At 42.9% G+C, this 22,570-nt stretch overlaps 1 protein-coding gene across 1 annotated transcript in view; it reads left to right on the top strand.

The window, feature by feature from the left end:
• ARL8B (ARF like GTPase 8B) overlaps window positions 1-21,759 on the top strand; it is a 42,662-nt gene extending 20,903 nt beyond the window's left edge. The window contains exons 2-7 of the mRNA XM_039837936.1: window positions 10,293-10,373; window positions 12,188-12,261; window positions 12,673-12,766; window positions 15,241-15,308; window positions 15,596-15,666; window positions 19,521-21,759. Coding sequence (XP_039693870.1) covers window positions 10,293-10,373; window positions 12,188-12,261; window positions 12,673-12,766; window positions 15,241-15,308; window positions 15,596-15,666; window positions 19,521-19,570 — 438 coding nt within the window. The 3' untranslated portion in view covers window positions 19,571-21,759. The remainder of the gene's footprint in view (window positions 1-10,292; window positions 10,374-12,187; window positions 12,262-12,672; window positions 12,767-15,240; window positions 15,309-15,595; window positions 15,667-19,520) is intronic.
• The last annotated feature ends 811 nt before the right edge of the window (window positions 21,760-22,570 follow it).

Genomic DNA, 22,570 nt, shown 5'->3' with positions numbered 1-22,570 from the left:
CTCAGACCAAAAGAGAAGGCTTTTCTTAGAGCTTTTTCTGTTTATGCCTGGTGTTCGTTTCTGGCAGTTGGGCTGCCTTTGAATCCAGGCTGGGAAATCAGGAGGAAAGGAAAAAAAGACAACTAGGAAACAGCACCAAATGGCTTGTGATTTGAGTTCTGATTTCCTTCTCTGCTCCATCTGCTACCACTTACTTTCAGAGTCCTCGGGTAGCTGCTGCACACGCATTCCCCAAGGTTTTCAGCTGCATCAGTGAAAGGGACAGTGGAGTGTGCATCCCTAACAGTCTTAACCAGAACCCTGCGAACTACTTGTAAACATCTCATTTCACGGACTCTGTGTGGTGACGATGATGGTGGCAAATACCAAATGCTTTTCCTGTTCCTGCACCGATACCTGAACCAGCCATTGTTCAGAATGCGCTATGTGTTTTAATTCTTTTAATTTTTAGACTGTCTCTATGAGATAGAGACTGGTGTTCTATCCATTTTACGTTTGGGGAAAGTGAGGCATTGCCAAGTTAAGGAACATGCACGAAGGACATACAGCTAAGCACGTGGTAAGACCAGTTAAAGCCTAGTGTAACTGTCTGCAGTGTCTCAGTCCTGACCACCAGACTAACAACTACCTCTTCTTTATTGTATTTTGACATCCATCACCTGAGAAAATGAGTGAGACCTTAGAGTAATTCCACAGCCACTGTGATTCTTTAGACTGTACTCAGACAATTATTGATCAGTCGTGTGATTTTACTTTTTTAGGATGGGCCTTATTACATTCTAATTTTTCTTTTCTTATTCTAATTCTGGCTTTAATAGATCTTCGTAAAGACTAGGCTTTCTTGTTTTAAAGAGCATAAAATTCATTTTACTGTCTGTATGTTAAAAATTTGTGATGTATGCTAACATCTTTCCATTGGGGATTTTTTTCTTAAGACTGAAGGATTTTTGTTACATACTTAACTTACCGATTTGTAGCATTTGGTTGGTTTGAGGAATCCCCCTTTTTAAGTTCAGTAATAGAAGCCTATTTAAGGATTTGGAAGGAAACTTGTTCTTTTTATAACCTTTTCTTCTTTACAAGCTACACCTGCACACGAAGAAGGGCATACAGGGAACACGAGTCTCTCATTCTAGTTCCCGAAACACCCAGTTCTGCCAAAAAAGAGGGAAGGAAACTTTTAAATTAACAAAATCATTTTTTTATGAAAAAGGATTTAAGTTGGAAAGAAAAGTTAAAAAAAAAAAGAGTTGAAATGTTTAGAGACCAACCAGTAGAATAGTATCAGGACCTGAAAATGTGATCCGTATGCTAATTCCCCCACCCTCGTGCTTCCGACTTTAGAACTGCTGCAGCCTGCCTACACGTCAAGATTAGTACGTAGTCTTTTTATATAAAGATGTGGGTGTTTATTAAAGAGTATGGTGGATCCTGGGTGTTCATGGGAAATACATCCAGACTCTAGTGACTGGACCAGTTAGCCGACACTGTATTTGCTGGCTCTCCAAGGCCGGTCTGGGGGCGGGGCCCAGTTTGCATCCTTACCGCATCCTCAGAACAGCGAGCCAGGATGCCGCCCCCGGCCCCCGCGCCGTGGTCGCGAGTGGCTGGCTGGGGATGCGCAGCAGCACGTTGCTTCACAGACGAGCAGGTTGAATTTCTCTGCAGCAGCCCTCTGGGTGAGGATTTAGTAAAACCATCGGTAGAGCGGTGTGGTTGAAAGGAACAGTGAACAGAGGAAACAGTCATTCGCAGCTACTTGGAATGAATTTTCTTCAGGAATAGAGCTTAGCAGGAGTGAGGGTTTTCAGGCTTCTAACGGAAATTGTGGGCTTGAGGACATTTTAATCCTCCAGAGTTGTCTTGTTCAAAGAGATTGCTGCAGAGTAACTTGGTATTAGCAGGCGGTAAGGATTTATTAGTTGTTACAAATGGGTTGAATTAGAATAACAGGCATTTCATTAGGAGAGCTCCCTCTGCCATTATACTTTATAAAAAGTACTAATCTAGAGAATTTTCATAGCCTAATGTCAGAGAGAACATAGTGAGTTTTTCGCTCATTTTTTAACATTGCCATCCAAAAAGAGCGATTTTAAAATCCATGTTGCTACTGCGTGGGGTGCTGTATGTCCTGGCAATATAAATAAAACCTATCAACAGTTAGTTTAAAAAATAAACTATGCACCTTTAGTCCCCCCAGGGCAAACCTGATTGTTTGTCAAATTACCATAAATTTAACAACATTCAAAAAAAAAAAGGCAAAACAAAAAAACCTAGCAAGTTTAACACTAAAACCTGGAGAACCACCTTTGTGGATTCAGAGTTCAGCAGTGGTCCTCAGTCCGGAAGTGTGTCAAGGGCACCTCTGAGGGCGGAGCAGCGATGCTCAAGGTCTTTGTGAGGTCCAGAACAGCAGTCAAGAGTTAACTATTAACATCTTATGGGGTGGAGTGGGTCTTTTTGCCGCCTATGACAGGAATGCAGTATTTATCAAAGGCCAGCTGATTGGGAGCAGAAACTCCTATCTGCGGTAGCTTTGGAGACTCAGGAAGGAAGAAGGGCAGATGGAAGGGAGTAGTAACCACTCAGGGATGGAGGAAGTGAACAAGCTGTCAGGAGAGAGCGGTCAGAACCTGCAATTTGACGTTTTTGCACAGTGCTTAATTCTGTATGGTAAGTACTGAAGAGAACCCCTTCTCCCAAAACAAACAAACATACTGGAATTTTGAGAGAGGTCGTTTTTGATTAATAAGATTTAACCGCCCAAATGAATCTTTTTAACATTTGCTTTTAAACCGACATCCTGTGGGAAGGAATTACATCTGTAGTTGGAAATAGGGCCAGATTTACACATAAAACTGAGTACAGATCATTTTCTTTTGGGAAATTATTTAAGGAAAGATTGTCCAGGTGTTCAAAAATTGTGAGAAGATGAACGTTATCTGATTCTTGACCTGCTACTGTATGAGGGAGTGTATGTTTCCTAGCCCCTTGGAGAGTGTCGTACGGGGGTTGGGGGGAGTCCCCAGATACTAATGTGTGTGTTCACAATGGTAACTACTGTGTTAAGTGCCTGGAAAGAAGAGATGAGGAAAATACATTAAAATGGTCTCGTTTTTCTGAAAACTGAGAAGAGCTTAGACTTGGAAGCACACACCATGTTTAATCCACTTTCCAGTTTATAAATAGATATTAAAACATTGGAGTAGATTTTATACTGCTAATTTTAAAGTCCAGAGGCTTTCTCCTTATACCAAAATTATAAAACATGGACGTTCCCATTCAAAGACATTTGAAAGTTGGTATTCTCTTAGAATATTGAGTGACAGAATGAGATTAGCAATGGCTTATTCTCTTGGACTGGTTGTCAGAATTCTTTACGATCCAGTGTTTTCATGAATTTCACTGTCATCGTAGGTGGTGGTGGCATGGCTGATTCATCTTCTAATTCCAGATGTCCTTGATATAATTAGGCTCAGGTGATAATTTATTTTCCCCATTAAAAAATCATTTCAAAATGTTTTATTGGGAAATTCAGATTTTCAGGAGAGTTACAGGATTCAAAACATGGCAAAGGGCACCCAGATGCCCTTTACTGGGATCAGATTAGTGCTAACATTTTACCTCATTTGCTTTATCACTCATGTACCCTGTTTGTCACCTTAGGTAAGAGCCCTTTATTCCCACATACTGAAGTGTGTATTTCCTAAAATCAGGGATTTTTTTTTTCATGACTAGTTTAGTGACCAACTTTATTATGTTAAAAAAATGATAGTGCATCACGGATTTTACCTGTCCCGTGTTGTCATTTGGCCCAGTAATGTCGTGTATGGCATTTTTTCCCTCCAGTACAGGATCCAGTTGAGGGTCAGGAACGTCATTTAGTCGCCATGTCCGTTTAGCCTCCTCTACTCTGTAGCCTCTTTATAGCCTTACTTTGTCTTATGTGACATTGACTTTTTTTAAATGCCCCCCCTTTTTAATAGAATGCCCCTCATTTTGGGTTTGTCTGTTTCCTCATGATTAAATTCAGTTTATGCGTTCTCAGCTGACATTCTACATAGGAGATAGCGTGTCCATGTGATATCACTTGTAGAGGTACATAATGTCCATCTGAGCCATGTGGTGGTGGCCATTTTGATCACTCGGTCAAGGTGTTGTCTGATTCCTCTATTGTATAATTACCTGTGTTCCCCGCTGCAGCTAAGGAGTGGTTCGTGGGGGAACACTTTAAGGTCGTGGAAATAATCCTGCTCCTCGTGAAAATGTCCCCCTAGATCTAGCACCTGCTTACCTTTCATTTTAAGTACTTCACCAACAAAAAACGGGTTGTCATTTTTTCTTACTAATGTAAGCTGGAATATAAGTAATTTTATTATCAGAAATTCCACTTGTGGGGAAATGTAAGAAGCATCTTGATGCTACTAACTAGAAAAATGAGTAGTGGTGATAATAATTTCACATTTGAATTAAAAGTTCTTAGAAAAATGATTAACTTACGCATATTATTGGCCATATCTTTTCACTTGTCAGGTGTGTGAGGTTTGGCTGTTAAACAGTTGAGTCTCCTCATGAGTTGTTTAAAAAAAAAAAAGACTGCTCCACTTGACCTGTGAAAGTAGTTTCTTTTGGCCAAGAGGAGACATTTAGTACGAGGGTTTTGAGTTCTCCCGACTTCATTGTTTTCACAAAGCAGCTTGGTCACCAAAGCCTTAAAAAAAAAAAACAAGTCTTAGAGAAAAAAACCTGTGACACATTTGTCAAAACGTATTTTTCCATTTGTTTTTTCAAGCCGATTGGATCGGCTGTCTGTAAATGGACAGATCAAGCAAAGCGAAGCTCTCAGGTTAATAGCTTGCTTTCTGCATTTGTTCACTTAAAACAGCAGTGGGAAAACACTAACCTAATCCATGTGCGTCTCCCTGCTTTCAGGCACTGAGGCGTATGAGCGTTTGGGTGTTCTCACCAGTGTCACACCATGGTTCACAAGCAGCCGGTGCACAGTGCCTGTCTGCTATGGCAACCTGTTTACAAAGAATAGCCCCCTCCACTGATCTTATTGTTTTTGAGGGTGTGGTCTGTGAAGTGTCCTTTCACTAACAGATTCTCTGCCCTGGGTTTTCTGCCTTCTTTGTGTTGTTAACTTTTACCTTGTTCCTCTCTTTCCTTTAAATTCCTTCTCCTTTTCATTTGCCTGATTTGCTAAGATCTGCAGAACTGGATTTAGGTGAGCTCTGCTCCTGGAGTTGAAACTCACAGAACTCGTAGCGACAAGGTCTGCTTTTAGACGTGGATATGCTGATGAATTTTGGAAAAAGAGAGCCATGTCTTTCTACTGTTGTAGGCGTTTATCTCTTGCTTAACTTTCTTCTCATCAGGAGGCCTATGAATAAAACAATAACTGTTAGAGCTGGGAGTGGCTTAAGCAACCCTTCCAGCTCCCACTTCCTCTAGATAAGGTGCATTAACTCCAAAGGCAGAATGTCTTGCCGTGGTTAGTAAGTAGTGTAACTGGCAATAAGAGTCTCTGACTTTGAGGTAGTCTTACCACCTTATTTTGCTTCAAATTTTGCCCAACCAGAGAAATTCCAGGGCTGCTGCCTTGCGATTTTGACTAATAGCGTGTGCGTGGATATAACTACAGTTCCATCTACCATCACGAAGTCACAGTGAGTCCCCTCGTAATCATGGATGAAGGGAAAGTTGATTTATGCTTCATATGCTATTTAAGAAAATAGGCATAAAAGCATGTTTTTATTTCTCTAAACAGATCTTTAAAATAATGTGACTTTGAGCAAGCGACTTCACCTATGCCTCAGTTTTCTCTGAAAAATTAGGATAATGCTACTTATTTCATAGGGTTGTTACAGGATTAAATACATTAATATTGATTAATATTGATTAAGTGCTTAAAACAGTGCTTGGTGTTATTTGTTTGTTAAATTTGTTTAAATAAATAGAATGATACACAGTTAAGTAGTATTTTTAAGCATCTATTTCTCTCCTGAGTTGCTCGGCTCAGTTTAGTGGCCTTTCCACAGCATGGAAACAAGTTCTCGGTCGTCTAGAGCACAACTGCCAACCGCGTGGTTTCGTTACTCAACATAAGCTTTGAAAAGTGACTGTTGTGAGTTGACACCGGGAAGTAGAAAATGCTTCTAAAGCTATAAAGTACTTAACCACAGAATCCGTGCATCAGAGTTAACAAATATCGATTGAACATTTTGTTGTACTCAAGACATTTGGGATTGAAAACCAAGGATTTGATTACCTAATTTTCAGCCTTTACAGATTAGCAGTAGCAACTGAATTAGGGGAAGTTATTGTTGGCATCTGCCAGCAGTGAGAAGTAATGGTGAAGAAAGTGATGAATGAACATCCGAGAAAGTTCAGGGCACCCCAGTGTGATGCAGCCCCCACATCCTTTCATTGTTCAGAATCATACGGTTGTACTGCCAGAAGGGTCCTTAAAGGTTATCTAATTTAGTGTTCTTGTTTTACAATTGATAAAATAACTCTGATACACCAAGAACACAATAAACCATGTTCTGTGGATTCGTGCGTGAGAAGTTAGCCAAGTATGTATTACATTTTAGAAAGCTTTCTGTGCCAGCTGGTTTCAAAGTTTTGGTACCTAAAAAGTTTAGCTACAATTTCTGGCTGCTTCATTATGTAAAGTACTTATTTCCTGCTGATACCAAATAAATGAGACGTTATTTCACATAGACCTCTCCTCAGAGATTAATTAAAGCCTCTAGACGTAATTACAGTGGCACTCCTTAAGAAAAATACAACCCACCACTATGGAGCTATGTGACCTTGGGAATTTATTTCCTATAAAACGATAATTGCCTCTTCTTATACACAGAACTTAAAATTTCCCACCTTAACTCTTTTTAAGCGTGCAGTCGGGGCGGGGGTGGGGGGGGTTAGTACGTGCCCGCAGCTGCGGAACCGCCACCGCTGTCTGTAGAACTTACCTTCCCAACCGAAATCCCCGCCCACTGAGCACCAGCCCTCGGCAACCATTCCAGGTCTGTTTTTATGAACTTCTCCAGTTCCCTTACGTTGGTAGAGTCATGTAGTACTTGTTTTACTGTGACTGACTGACTTCGCTTAGCGCGACGTCCCCAGGATTCATCCACGAGGTTAAGGCTGCGTATTATGACGCTGCGGGAAGAGAGCCCATCGTGTCTGTCCGTTCATCTGCCAGTGGACACGTGGGTCGCACACGACTGCCGCTGCTGTGAACGTGGCGCACACCTCTCTCCGAGTCCCTGCGTCCAGTTATTTGGGGAACGTACTCTGAAGCGGAAGTGCCGGATCGTGTGGTGGCGCGATTTTTCATTTTCCGAGGACCCGCCTCCCCGTTTTGCACAGCAGCGGCCATTTCGCAGCAGGCGCATCGTTCCCACCAGGGTCCCTGTTTCTCCCCATCCTCGTTAGTAGTTATTTTGTTTTTTGTCTTGTGGGTCGTTTGTTTGTTTGTTTGTTGATGACAGCCGTCCTAGCGACGAGGTCTCCGGTAAGGTCTCTGGCTCATCCTAGTGTGTGCGAGGTAGTATCTCTTTGTGGTTTTGATTTGCATTTTCCTAATATTTAGTGATATCAAGCATCTTTACATGTGCTTATTAGCCATTTCTATATTCTTTGAAAATATTTATTTAAGTCCTTTGCCCACTTTCTTTTTTCGTTTTAAGGCTTTTTAGAGTAGTTCGCAGCAGGATTTGAGGGGAGGGTGCATAGGTTTCCCATGCACTCACGGCCTCCCCATTATCAGCGTCCCACACAGAGCGGTACCTCAGTTACCACTGATGCCTTACGCTGACGCATGGTTATCACCCACACAGTCCATAGTTTACATTGGGGTTCACTCTTGGCATTACACCGTTCGAGGGTTTGGACAAATGTGTAATGACATGTGTCCCTCATTACAGTATGCAGAGTATGGTGCTGCCTGAATACGCTGTGCTCCGCCTGGTCATCCCTTCCCACCCCTCGACCCCTCAATCTTTTTACTGTTTCTATAGTTTTGCCTTTTTCAGAATGTTATATTGCTGGAGTGACACAATACGTAGTCTTTCCAGATGGGGTCTTTCATTTAGATATGCATTTAAGGTTCCTTCGTGTCTTTTTGTGGCTTGGTAGCTCATTTCTTTTTAGTGCTAAATAATATCCCATTGTCCAAAGGTACCACAGTCTGCGTATGCATTCACTTACTCAAGGGCTCTTGGCTGCTTCCGAGTTTGGGCAGCTAGAAATAAAGCTACAGCAAACATCCGTGGACGGGCGTTCGTGTGCACTTAAGCTTTCACCTCCTTTGGGTAAATTCCAAGGAGCACGATAGCTGGGTTGTGCGGTATGAGTGTGTTTGGTTTCGTAAGAAGTGGCTGTGGCGTTTGCATTCACCCCGGTAGTGAGCGAGAGAGAGTTCCTGTTGCTCCACGTCCCTGGCAGCATTTGATGTTATCAGTGCAGCAGGTTTGGCCCCTCTGATAGGTGTGCAGTGGTATCTCATTGTTTTAACTTGCAGTTCCCTGACGTTCATATACTTATTTCTCATCTGTGTATCTTCTTTAGTGAGGTCTCTTAAGGTCTTTGGCTCATTTTTAAATTGGGTGGTTTGTTTTCATATTTTCGAGCTTTAAGAGTTCTTTGTATATTGTGGATAACAGTGCTTTATTAGATGTGTCTTTTGCAGAGCAGAAGTTCTTAACTTTATTAAATCCAGTTTATTATTTCTTTCATGGAGCATGCCTTTGGTGTTGCCTTTGCCCATTTTTTAATCAGGTTGTACTTTTTGTTGTGTCATGACTAGTTTTTAATATATATAGTTATGATATGACTGGATTTTCACATATAAATCATAGGCGAAAGATCTGAGAATTGCAATATAAATGAAAGTAGTGATTACAGTTATTAACTCTTTTAGAAAAATGAGCCCAAGTGCCACTGAACAGGGGGGAAAAAAAGAGGTAGAACTTTGGGAGTTATATAGAGTTAATTTGTAAAATTGGACTTCGTCGTGCTTGGGACTTGAGAGTTTGGGAATGCATGCGTGGCCAGCATAAGGTCCCAGCAAACCATCGGCCCGTGGTAGGGCCTGAAAGTAGTCCTGTGTGTTCAGTCACGCCCTTGTCGAAATAGAGCATCATCCTGGGCTGTTTACCTGAGAAGAAGTCAACTGAGAAGTTAATGTTTGGTAGATAAAACATACAAATGTGTAAATATATAAAAGCAATATTAACTGTGACTCACTAGGAAAATTTTCATAACTGTAGTCAAAATAAGGAATATGACAAGAAATGCAGAAGATCTGTTATAAGAACTGATACTTTACTGAAGGATATAAAAGATTTGAATGTCGCAGTGGACAAACCATGTGCCTGAATAGAGAGAGCTGATAGTGGTTAAATATCATAATTTCTAAAGTTTATTTGGAATGTGACAGATGAACCAAGACAATTTTAAAAACATTCTAAATTCTTGATCTGCTATATAGAATAATACATAATATAGACGTGTAGTCCTAATTTAGGAGTAAATAGACTAATGGAAAAAGACTCAGATACAGAACTGTCTATATGGAATTTGGCATTATCACTTCAAATTAGTTGGGAAGTGTGGATTTTTAAATGAGTGAGATGATCGTTGGTTATCCATTTGAAAAAGAAACTCTCTTTTATCAAATTCGAGATGGACGAACAATTTAAATTTGAAAAAGTCATACAAATACTATTAGAAAATATTTAATTGTAGTCTTATGACAGAAAGGTAAGAAACCAGAAGGAGAACAAAAGTGATTAATAAAAGGAAGACCTTTTATGTGACAAAATATAAGCCTTGTTAAAAGACAAACTCAGGAAAGCTATTCAGCAGTGAATGTTAACAGTTATTGTCAAAATAATTTAAATGCTAAAAATGGAAAACTTTGAAGTTTTACTTCCGATTTTCTTCTGCTTTATGAAAATGTATGTATAGGTGGGGAAATTAATAAACTTTCATACCTAATTGTAATGTTCAATATTTCTTTTTTAAAACTTAAGTACATAAAAATTCGTCTTAGTTTCGAACCTATCTTTCTTTAATGGAAGAAATATCTTCGTACGAACAAAGTCATGCACCTCTTCAAGAAATGTAGCTGTAAGGAATGTTTTCTTTAGGCAGATTGTCACCAATGAGTTGTTGACTAAGGTTCGGGTACAGAAGCAATGTTGGTGCCAGGTGCTTCTGCAGGTGCACGTGTGAACGGACACTGATTATTCTAACTTCACATGTTTTCTTTCATCCAGTCAGGTCAATTCAGTGAGGATATGATCCCCACGGTGGGCTTCAACATGAGGAAAGTGACTAAAGGTAACGTCACAATAAAGGTACGTCATCTTGTCATACTCGATTTCAGTTAGGATTTACAGCTAGGTATTTTTCTGTTTGTTTGTTTGTTTGTGTGGGGTTTTTTTTACATGAGTATTTGCAGTTCTTAACTAATGGACGGGCCAGTTGCAAAAGAGTATAAATTGCATTTTTTTCTTTCTCTGATTATAAGAGTTGACGGGTAAGTGCCCATAGAAAACGTGGCATCTGGGTTAGCAGAGGTAAGAGTTAGGATTTAGATGTTCCCAGGAGTAAAACCCCTGTTTTCAGAGTGTTTGGGATGTGGTGTCACATTATTTCATGAACAGTATTTTATATTGAAAAACAAATTATTGTTTATGGTATTGGTAATAGAGTGTTATATTTGAGGTAGCAGATATGGTAACTCAAGTTTTCTCTTTCTTTACTGCTAAGTAAAATTAAAACTATAAAATGGGGGAAAGTTAACTAGTTTAACATAGTTTTATTTTTAGAAAGACTTTGAATCATGGATTGTTGGACTGTTTTTTAGGGGCCATATTTTAGGGGGCGGTGGTGGTGGTGGGTTTTGCTTCAGTAGTTCATGGGAGTTTACTGCTATAGCCTGGGGCCTACGGCCATTTCACCCAGTCCTGTGGCTCACAGAAGCTGTTTACTGAAATCTTTCTGTAGCTCGTCTAGTGAAGCTCATAACTTCATGTCTGTGTCTCTTTTTGCATATTACCCATGCCTACAGCTAAATCTGAAGCCTCTTGAAGATAAATACCATGACTTAGACTTAAATACAGCCTGTCGTCCAGAATAGTACCCTACATAGTAGACATAATGTTGAAATTATTGTGGGTAGTGGCTTTCACATGGATAAAATAATTTTATATGAGAAAAATACCTAGGTAGGAATGTTGACTCTGTTATTTACAGAACTATTAGAAATGATTAAGCAGTTAATGTATACCCAGTCAGACAATTAAACTTTAATAGATTCTGAATGAACTGTTGTTTTCTGTATTGGCATTCAAATCTGGATGATGCATGATTTTGGAGATTCCAGAAGTGTTAGAGACATATACAGTAGTCCCCCTTTATCCACGATTTCACTTACCTGTGGTCAGCCATGGTGTGAAAATATTAAATGGAAAATACCGGAAATAAACAGTTCGTAAGCTTCAGATTGCGCCTCTAAGTAGTGTGATGAAATCTCGTGCCGTCCCCACTGTCCCACCTGGGACGTGAGTCATCCCTTCGTTTGGCACCTCCCCGCTGTAGACACCCCTCCCTGCCTTTTTAGTCACTCAGCCATCTCGGTTATCAGACCAGCTGTCACTATATCATAGTGCTTGTGCTCGTCACCCTTATTTAATTGTGTTATAATTGTTCTATCTTATTATCAGTTATTGTTGTTAATCTCTTACTGTGCCTAGTTTATGAATTACACTTCATCATAGGATGCGCATATAGGAAAAAACATAGTATGTGCGGGGTTCGGGACTGTCCTGGGTGTCTGGCGTCACTGGGGGTCTTGGAGCGTATTCCCTGCCGGTCTGGGGGGATTACTGTGTTTTCAGTATTTGAAATTTATTGGTAAGCAGGCAAAGCACTGCACAAAAACTAAATCTCTGCTCCAGCAGAACTTACTAGATTTAGTGTAAACATGTTAAATATGAACTTCGAGTTCGGAAGCCCCAGGAACTTCCAGGTTAAGAGCTTGTGTGAGCTCAAGTTTTCGAGGAGCCATTTGACTGTACCGTTTTGAAAATGAGCGTGTCTGCCCGATCTTTCTGCTTCGATGTGTGTTTGGAATGCCTGCACTGAGAGCTGTCTGTCTGGATTGCAGATCTGGGACATCGGCGGGCAGCCCCGGTTCCGGAGCATGTGGGAGCGGTACTGCAGGGGGGTCAACGCCATCGTGTAAGCGCTGCCCTTAACAAGTCGACCTAGGTTTCAAGGAAAAGAGTTACTTTCAATACTTTCAAAGTCTTATTTTTTATTTTAGGCAGTAACAGTCTTTCTTAGATGTTTGCTTATTGTACTCCATTAACATAAGACTTTAAAATTTTTAATTATAGAATGACAGTTTTCTTTATATTTTTTGTTTATACGGCTCTGGGCTGAGGGACATAAATGTGCTACTGTCATGTATTAACTCCAAAGAACAGTGTTGAAAAGTTTGGGGTGCTGAACCTTTCTTGATCCAGGACTTTAATTTGATTAACAGTTTCAGTAGTATAAATCTTAAGAAAATTAAAAATCTGTAATATTAATTGTGATCATCAAAATATGGAGAAGGTGTATTCAGGTCACTTTATTTTTATTTTAAAGTTACATGATAGATGCTGCAGATCGCGAAAAGATAGAAGCCTCGCGAAATGAACTACATAATCTTCTAGATAAACCACAGTTACAAGGAATTCCAGTAAGTATGGAATATTTGTTATTTTACATAATATGTAACTACATATTATATGTCTGTGATTGTCATTACATTATTAAAATTATATGGTTGGTTAGTTACGTGTGTTATCGGTAAGGCATCATCTGTTTTAAAGTCTGGAAGCCTTCCGTTTACTGAGCGTCTGCCGTGTGCCGGGCACTGTGCTGTTTCTTCATCTTCTGACCAGCTCCTCGTTCAGCTGTGGCGGCGGCGGCGGCGGCGCTCAGGCCTGGAGGCAGCGGTGAACAGAGGTGCCTAGACACGCGCCCAGCGCTCACGGAGCTAGTGGTTTAGTGGGAAAGGCAGGTCCGTGAACTCGCTCGAATAATACAGCTGTGATAAGTGCTGTGAAGCGCGAGGCACGCGGGCCGTGAGAGCCATGCGTGAGAGGGCAGGCGTGGCCTGGCGTGAGGCGGGAAGGGCTCCCCAAGGAGGGGACGCGAGCTCTGATGCGAGCATGTGCGAGCACGTGACAGTGAGAGACGCTTGGGGAAGAGTTCCAGACAAAGGGCCTCAGGTGGGAGGCAGCAGGGCGCGGGAGGCCAGTGTCTGGAGCACAGAGCACAGTCCGGGGCGTGGGCAGAGTGTGGCGAGCCGTGTGGCAGCCAGGGCACTAAAGGAGGCTGCGCTGGGCTGGACTGTGTAGGAAGCCATTGCAGTATTTTAAACGATCAGATTTATTACTGAAATTTTTCTGATTTCCATTGAAGAATGGATCGAAGTGGCAGGAAGGACTGTGGGGAGGGTGGCATCAGGAAGCGGGTGAAGTGTCCCTGGCAGATCACAGTGCCGTGGTTACGGTGGCAGGAGACATGACGGTCAGAAGGACACAGATTTTCACGATAGTTAGAAACACAGTCCATCAGACTCAGATGGGTTCAAAGGGAGGGTGTAGAGAGCGATCCCTCGTTCCTGGTGCGATTAGCTGGAAGGTGGTGCCATTCGTTGAGTTAAGGAATGCTGGGAAAGGGCCAGGCTCCGGCCTCGTGACAAGCTCATGGGCGTCTGACACTTGAGGTATAGTATCTCAGTTAATCCTCACATGTCGAAGTCGGTGGCATTATTCCTCCTCTGTAACGGTTGTTATTCACACAGGATCACATGGCCCTAGTATGTTGCACAGCCGAGTTTGAATCCATGTCGATCTGACTTTAAAGCCTCTTCTTTTTCTTCTGCGTTAAAAACAAGTTCTCTATACTATGGCAAAGTCAGTTTTGCCTTGGTCACGGGAGGTTTCTTAGTTGCGAGCACTGGGAAGTTGGCGCCCTTCCCTGTCAGAATGGGTTCTCTCTCTGCTTCTTGCATCACTGGCTCTGCAGTCAGAGTTCAGGTTGACCCTAGATGCTGTGTCCACGCTCTAGCAGAAAAGAAAGCCGGGAGGGAAATTACCCGCAGAAGCAAGTAGCTTTACTGGGAGGCAGGTTCATAGGTGGGAGATTTCTGAAACGTAGGAACGGGGCTAGGACGCCGGGCAGCCCCATGGGCAGCAGCTGCTGCAAACGACCATGACGTGTTAGAGACTCGGCAGGTTCAGCTCGAAGGATTAAATGAGTAGGAGCGGGGTATGGGCGGGTGCGAGTTGGGGAAGGACGGCGGGCGGACCGGCACACCAAGATTTGTTTCTTGGCTCTCGACTGCCCATGAGAGCTGCCAGTGCCCCCGGCACTCTGCGTCTCTGTCCTCATCTCTGTGTCCTTTGTGTGAGCAAGAGTCTAGGGCCTGCGAGTAGACGCGGTTAGGGTCCAGAGGTGGGAGTGGGAGTGGGGGTATTAGGTGAAAGAAAAAGGTCTGACGAGGAGTCATGGCGTGTACTTTGTTAGCGTGGGCCAGAGCTGCTGGTTTTTAGAAGACGCTGACTTAGGACGTGGATGTTACCAAGTATGTTATCTGTGCTCACATTCTTTGCTTTCTGGAGGGCAGCGAGGCGGGAAGCCCATCATCTCTGCTTTCCTCTTTCAAAGCACATGTAGCAGTCAGATGACATTTATTCTGAGAGTTGGTAGCTACTGTATTCATCTGATCCCCAGACTTATCCATTGACTTAGAGTATTCATTCATGATATTCTGTAGGGTGGAGCCAGAATTTTAAAAGCTTATTTACATGTTCACATGATTGACGGCTCACAGATTTAAAAGTGGCTAAAAACCATTCCTCTACCCTGGGTTAAGATCATACTCGCATTTTGGTAAAGATTTATTAAGAAATAGCAGAATGCACACCCCACAGACTAAGATATTTGAAATAGAAGTTGGCAGCCACGTACTGAATGAAGGACCTGTGCATGTGGAAGTTAAAGCGAACGCTAATTCGAACGATTAAGTGAGCGAGATAGGCCACCAGTTCCACAAACTCGCCTTACTGTCCTGGCACGTCGGCGTCTGCGGATGTGAATGTGATACGCTTCTGTGGCATTTCTGATGTTGAGGTGGCTCTTAATATCTCTTCTTTGTTAAAGGTGCTGGTCCTTGGAAACAAGAGAGACCTTCCTAACGCCTTGGATGAGAAACAGCTAATTGAAAAAATGTATGTCTTAGAATGAATGACGGCTTTTTTTTTTTTTAATTTGGTTCTAAATTGTACTTTTTTGCCCATGACTTTCTTAGCATTGTTGCATTATTCAGCGATGGTCGTAGCCATGTTTTTAGGTACATAAACTTGGCCTACCGGAGAAATGAATTGCTAAATTTTTAGTAGTAATAAAATAATTTCTTCCATTTAGTAATTAAAAAAAAAAGTAAATTGAGCAAAGAGTGATAAGTATGACAGCTGTTTTAACCACAGACTTATTCTCTTAATGTTGCTTCTTATAGGAATCTGTCTGCTATTCAGGATAGAGAAATTTGCTGCTATTCAATTTCTTGCAAAGAAAAGGATAATATAGGTAAGAAGTAACGTGTTTTTGGAAGAAATGTCTGATGGGGTGTCTGATGAGTCTTACTGTTTATTATCCCCATGGCTGTTTAAGAGGCTTCTTTATAGAGTACTGTTTTGCCTCAGGAAAAAGGGTAGACATTATAGCTTTTGACAACAAATAAAACGTCCTGCATCTGTTCTGTGCATTTAAAGAAATAGATGCAATAAAGGCATGAAGTGGTGAAGCATCTGGGATATCAATTTATTGTATTAATTAGAGCTAAGTATCCAGTTGTGCTTTATAACAAAATGATGTTTGAAATAAGACGTTACAAAAATTGGTGCTTGGGCACTATGACACTTTTTCTTTATTGAACCAGTGGATTAACGCAGTGTGTTAGCACTCCACTGGTGGTATGAGCCCAAGGTGCCCTCCGTCTGCTTAGGGCCTGCCGTGGCACGGTGCCACAGGCCGGGGGCTCGAAACGGCAGAAATGTATTCCTTAACGTTCAGCAGGCGGCGGCAGGGCCCTGCTCTCTCTGACAGCTCTAGGGGAGGACCCTTCCTTGCCTTTCGGAGCTGTGGGCGTCTCCGCAATCTCGGACATTCTGGGCTTGTCGCCGTGTCACTCCAGTTTCTGCCTCCAGCTTCATGTGGCCTTCTCCTCTGTCTGTGTTTCTGTGCGGCTGTTCTCTCTTCTCATAAGGACACACGTCATTGGGTTAGGACCCACCATAATCTAATATGACCTCATTTTAACTAATCACATCTGCAAAGACCCTATTTCCAAATAAATTCTCAGGTTCCAGGTGGATGTGAATTTTTAGGGGACATCGTTCAATCTAGCATCCACAAAGAATAAGTATGTATGACTCACGTCTAGTCTCTTAGCTAAAATTATTCAATACATAGGCTCTCATCGTACTTAACTTTTTTCCCAAGTCAGTTCTAGTCTATGTCTCACCCCCTTCCACACCCCACCCTCCACCCCCCAGTATGTTCTGATGAGCTCAGGTGTTGATCATTTTCTGGCCGGTTCTGGGCTCCCTTTAAAGACCACCCAAAGCAATCTGAGCCCAGTCCTTTGCTGATGGACCCAAGTCCTCTCTGTTAAATGGATAGAATTAGTGACTTTTTACATTGGAGCATTCGGTTAACTTGAAAAGAGACTATTCAAGTATTTAAAGTGAATTTGTGTTTATTTTTTTTAAAATTCTTTCCTATGTTGGGGGAAACTCTTGTTAAACTTTGAGGGGCGCCTCCCAGAGAATGTTGCTTTACACATACGTAGTTCTCACTGAGGGGTTTTTATTCCAGGAGACAGTCGGTCGTGTCTGGAGACATTTTTGGTTGTCATGATGAGGAGGGTGATTTTGGCGTCCAGTGGTAGAGACCAGGGATGCTCCACACACCCTACACACCCCACAGCAGAGCTGTCCAGCCAGAATGTCAGTGGTGAGGTCGAGAAACCCTGTTTTTACTGACTGTAACTTGGTACATTGTGCTATTTTGTAAATCTAGTACTCCATTATAGTTTCTCTACGATTTCCTGAAACGAGGGGGCGGGGAATGTCTTTGAAGGGAGAAAATAAATCCTTTGTTTTACCACCATGAAAAACTAGCCAGATGCTTTTCTGAAAAAGTCTCTTGAGCTATTTATCAGTGCAGGAAAGTCAGCGAGAACTTGTGTGCTGTTTGAGGCTGATGTTTGGAGGTCGCTGTCTAGCCCTGTGGTCCTCAGGTTTGTGCTGGTCGAGCTCCTGGTTCACTCAGTGTTGTCGCGCCCAAGGAAACTGACCCACTTTTAACTAGACTCTCGGGGAGTACTTTTTCATCAGAATGCCTGTTTCTTTGGAGCTAGAAATACAGCTAACAGCCAGATAGATTAGACTGCTTGGGTGGTCAAGTCAGAACATCCTCCTTAGTTTCAGCTTTTATAACACAGTTTAGTATCAGATTTATCAGTTTACTAAATCGTTCCAAAAAGCATTTCAGCGCACTGTGCGTGGGTTGTATGTTAGTTACACTTCCAGCTTCCTGGTGTGGTCCACGCGTAACCTGTCCTCAAACCACGTGGAGAACAGATTCCATCTGGGAAGATGATTTTTGTCAAGAGGGCTCATCCCTGTGACCCTTTTTGTCATGGCAGACGGCTGTCTTATTTTTTCTCTGCCTTTTTATCTAATCTTAAGGATCCATCGGCCCAGTGTCCAAAAGATTTTTGGGGAGTCGGGGTTTCTGAAATACTCAGACCTGGTCCTGTCACTTCTCTGTTTGCCTTTTCCCCCTTCAGTTCAGACGCGTGTGGCTTTGCTCTCGTAGGCCACCGTCCCCCCCGTGAAGTGCAGACGGCCTGCTTCAGCACCGTCGTCTCCACGTCTGTGAGCAGGTCCTGTTGGGTCAGTCTCAGCTCCAGGCTGTTCCGTGAATATGAGCCTTAGAGTTTCTCTGACGCATCTGAGCTGGGAAACTGGGAGGTTGAATTTACGCTCATCTTTCAGGCTTGGAGAATAGGGTGACGCTTCTAATGGATGCTCACTTACACTCGGTGACCGACACATTGTAAGGAACCCCAGGGCAGGACTTCAGTGTTCGACCTAGCTGACTTCTCAGTCCAGGGCTTTTCTTGGCTCATCTCAGCTCCTGTGGTTTCAGGTGGCCCTGTGTGGTGGTGTCTTGCCAGCCTGTCTCTGACTCGGGTCCATGTGCTAAAGCCACCTGTTGGGCATCTCCATTACGATTACTTTCTGCACCTCGAACTCGATGTGCCTGGGGCCGAACTCTCAGTCTTTTCTCTCCAAGGCTGTTCTTCCGTTGCCGCTGCGTCAGTCACCAGCTCCGCCCACGCTCTCATTCAGGCCCGAAGGTGGTTTCTCGCCCACTGCGTCCGTCGGTCACCAAGGCCCGTCAGTCCCACATCGTACTCATTCTTCTCGCTTTGCTCCTCTCCATCTCCACAGCACTTGGCTCGCTTCAGGCCGTCGTCACTTTCCTCGTCCCATTGCGATAGTCACTATGTCGGCAGTGTTCCAAGGTGTTCTCTCCTGTTGCCATTGTCGATCTTACTAAAATAAACATAATTTTCCTGTCTAAAATTCGCCAATACCTTCCTATTGACTTGAGAATAAAGTCCAGATTTCTTAGCATCTTAGAATGACATCCAAGATCATCTGGCTCCCTCTAGCCCTGTGGTTCTCGAGCAAGGAGGATTTTGGCCCCTGGGCCCTTTAGCGATGGATGTCTGGAGACGACATTGGTTTTCATAACTGAGACAGGGCAGTGGTGATAACGGCATCTAGTGGTAAAGGTTGCGAATGTCGAAAAACGTTCTGCCGTACCTAGGGAGGGGCCTCCCCTCCGTCCAGCGAAGAATTAACCTGCCCAAAATGTCAGGGGCGAGGCTGGGCAACCCTGCCTTAGCCTTGGCAATGAGTGGCACCCCGGCCCCGTCCTCTGCTTCAGCCGCCTCTTACCACTTGCGGTCCATCCAGGGCTCCACAGTTTCTTTTGCCTCGAGTTCCATGGGGCGGCCCCCCACCCCCAGTGGTGACTTACATGTTTTCCAGCTGTGACACTCCAAGCTCCTTGAGGGCAGAGGCGGGTCGCCCGTATCTCTGTTCTCGGCGCTTCACATACAATACCTGACCTTGCAGGCAGTCGGTAAGTTGGGGGTGAATGAAGGACGGCATGTTTCTTACAGTCTCTCGTCAGTCCTCACATTGTCCTCTTGAGGCTCAGGTGATGGGAAGCGGCAGTATAGATGCCGAAAAGCAGTTAAGAGTGGGCCCGGCACGCGATTTGAATTAGCTGCATTTTAAATGTGATCTCCGTTGTTTAGTTTAACTTCCGTATCTTAACACCTTTTTTCCCTCCATCTTTAGATATCACACTTCAGTGGCTTATTCAACATTCAAAATCTAGAAGAAGCTGAAAAGCGCCTCCTGAAGTCTTCAGTCCTTCCTGGCTATGACCCTAGAATTATTGTCCGTTCCTCTGAAGCACCTCCCAAAATACGGTCCCTCCTAAACCCAAGAAATGGCCTTTTTCAGAGTTTATTTCTCATGTGCACTGCTGAAGATGTGTATCCCTAATCCTTCATAAAGAATCAGCTAGAGTTGTCATAATAAAGTCAGCACACACAAAAAGGCTTCTCATACACACTCGTCTCACACGGTGTGTAGAGCTGTTTTTAAAAAAACACACACTTTTGACCATCTTATATCAAGAAAATTGCATATTTCTGTTCTGGTCTTTCTGGGCCAGGTTTTTATATTGGTTTTCGGTAAATGTCTACCTATGATATTTCATTATAGAGTCCAGTAGCTTAATACTGATACTGACGATACAGCATGGAGTGTCTAGTGCCACACAGTATTTAGAAAAACTTTAGCCTGACTCATGTGGGATATAAACATAATGTTTACGCATCCCGCAAATGCATGTGAAATGTATAACTACACCTTAGGAATTCAAAAAAAAAATGGTCTGCAGAGAGTGAGCAGAGGCAGCAGATCTGGTTCTTTACACTGGCGACATCTCACATGATGAGTTTCAAAAACATTCTGCTTTCTGAGAATTCTTCCCCAGATAGCAGTTGGGGGCATGGGAGGAACTAAGGCATGCTGTTTTGTATCTGTCCTGATCATTACTTAATTACTTCTATATTTCTTCTTCTTCTACTTCTTCTTCTTCTTTCTTTTTTTTTTTTTTTTTTGCTGGTTCAACACACTTTTTTAAGGGGTTGGGAATTAAAGATTTTCTCAAAAGCTTTCATGAATTTAGAGCATTCCAGCCGATATAATAAAACCGTGTTAAGAATGTCGGACTTCGTTCAAACATCTGTTCGTTCTTTCTGTGCCCAGCCGTTAGCAACTCCTGACTTTTTATATCCAGTCTTGAAGTTGACTTTCAGCACAAGAGAGATTTACAAACGAAAATGCTTATTCTTCTCTCTTACTGACGTAAGGTTTGGCGCTCTTTCGCCTGGTGCCAGTAGACCTTGATTATTGTGACAACTCTGGACCTGCCTGCTTTACCTAATGTGGTCGTGCGGCCCGTCCACGGGTTGTGCAGTGATGGCACACAGAGCTGAGTCGCGGCTGCTCGTTGCTGGCCTCTGCGATACGGAGATGTGTAAGCTTAACATGAACATGTTGTGTAGCGTAGTGATCTCTGTATCCACGATGGGACATATTTCTACCGCTTCTCCCGTAAACTGTTCACATAGGCCACCGGAGCAGATGACACGCGATGGTACACCTGCTCGGTGCTGCCTCACACCGTGTGTGATCTCGTTTCTTTTGTTAAGCAGCACCCAGGCGGACGGCGCATCCCCAGACGCGTGAGCCCTCAGTGCAGTCGGCAGCGAGCTCTGTGGACAGGGACACGTTTAGTGTATAGACTCCCACGGCCTTAACGATGCCTGTACAAAACACCGCGCTGTGTTGCACAGACACTACTTGTGTTTCTCTGGTCACATTTTTATGAGTAGAATGTCGGCATTTAAAATTCTGTTCTTCGAAGCATGTTGCATATTCCAGGTGGGATGGATGGTTCTGTCAATGAAGGGATATTTGAACTTGCTGCTGCAGTTCGACACCATTAGTGGTCGCTGTGAACCATCACCAAGAAAGTGGCGATTTGCTTGTGCCTAAGAAGGAGGAATCGGAACTAGAACGTGTGACTACGTGGGGACCACGCGGGTCCGCGAACGACCTGTAGCTAAACCTTAATGCTCGTGTGTCTGCTCATCGCTTTCAGCATTTTAAGACCCAGACACTACTGACGCTTTCCTGTGCGTTAACCTCTGCATGTGAAAACTTAACAGTTACCGAACTTTGTAAATACGTGAATTTTTTTATTTAGGTGGATGCGTTTTTCGTCTGTTTACTGCTCTTCTCAGCTTTATTCAATAAACTTGCATTTTGAGGGTTGTATTGACAATTTTAACTGAAAATGTGCATCGTGATGGAAGCTGCTGACTTTTTTGGAAGGGGGTGGAAAGAAAGTTACCGTGACCAGGGTCCATTGACCATGTACGAGAAAGAAATCAGCTCAGCTCTCAACGAATTGGGTCTGTGGGCTAGTTAAAACAAATAAACTTTTAAAATAGCCACATGATTGATATTGCGATGTGGTTTTTTTTTGTTTTTTTTGTTTTTTTTGCTTTCTATAATGGCTGGAAGAGACACTGCTACTTGTACACTGTCTTATACACCAAATTTAGGACTTTTAAAAGTGGCAAGAGCTAGTTACGCATTTTATAATCCAGTTTTAAAAATCAAAACAAAACTCTCCTCATAAACTGAAATCGCAATGCTTGCTGCTTCAGTTCCAGAATGGAAAGATTTAAAATACTGAACATGGTGGTTTTCCCACAAAGGCACATTTTTAAAGTAAAGCATTTGGCCTGTTTCGCTAGTACGTTGTCTTTTGCACTATAAAAGTGAATATTTATCTCTTCGAAGCTACTGGAGAAAGAGTTTTATGTATTTTTACTCAGAGAAGTTCAACTCGGCCTTTCCTCTGTACCTCTCCTGTCGCTCTGAACAGCCGAACCTTGACGGCCAATTGGATGTGTCATTTAGCACCTCTGGGACAGGAGTCCCTAGGACAGCAGGTTTAAATTTTCTTGTTGGATGTTGGAGCCGTTTAGTCAAGCAGTCGGTTCGGTCCTGTTCTCACCAGCCTCATGTCCGAGGATTTTTGAAGTAAGAGTGTGGGGAGGGAGGGAGATGTAAATTTAGCTTGCTTTACCCTTGATCCTAAGTTTATGTCGGTTTCCAAAAAAATTGAGACTTCTAAAATGAGTCCCTCCGATTCTGTCAAGTAGATGGATTGTGTTGGACCGGGGCAGCTTTGGTGTTCATTGTTTTGACTGCGGAACTAGTTGTTCTGTGTTCTATCCATGTAGGTTTCACAGTTACACTAA

Source organism: Pteropus medius, unplaced genomic scaffold (assembly GCF_902729225.1).
Source record: "Pteropus medius unplaced genomic scaffold, Ma_sr-lr_union100, whole genome shotgun sequence".
NCBI lineage: Eukaryota > Metazoa > Chordata > Mammalia > Chiroptera > Pteropodidae > Pteropus > Pteropus medius.
The sequence above is the reverse complement of the archived record's forward strand: the minus strand, read 5'-3'. Positions and strand labels throughout refer to the sequence as shown.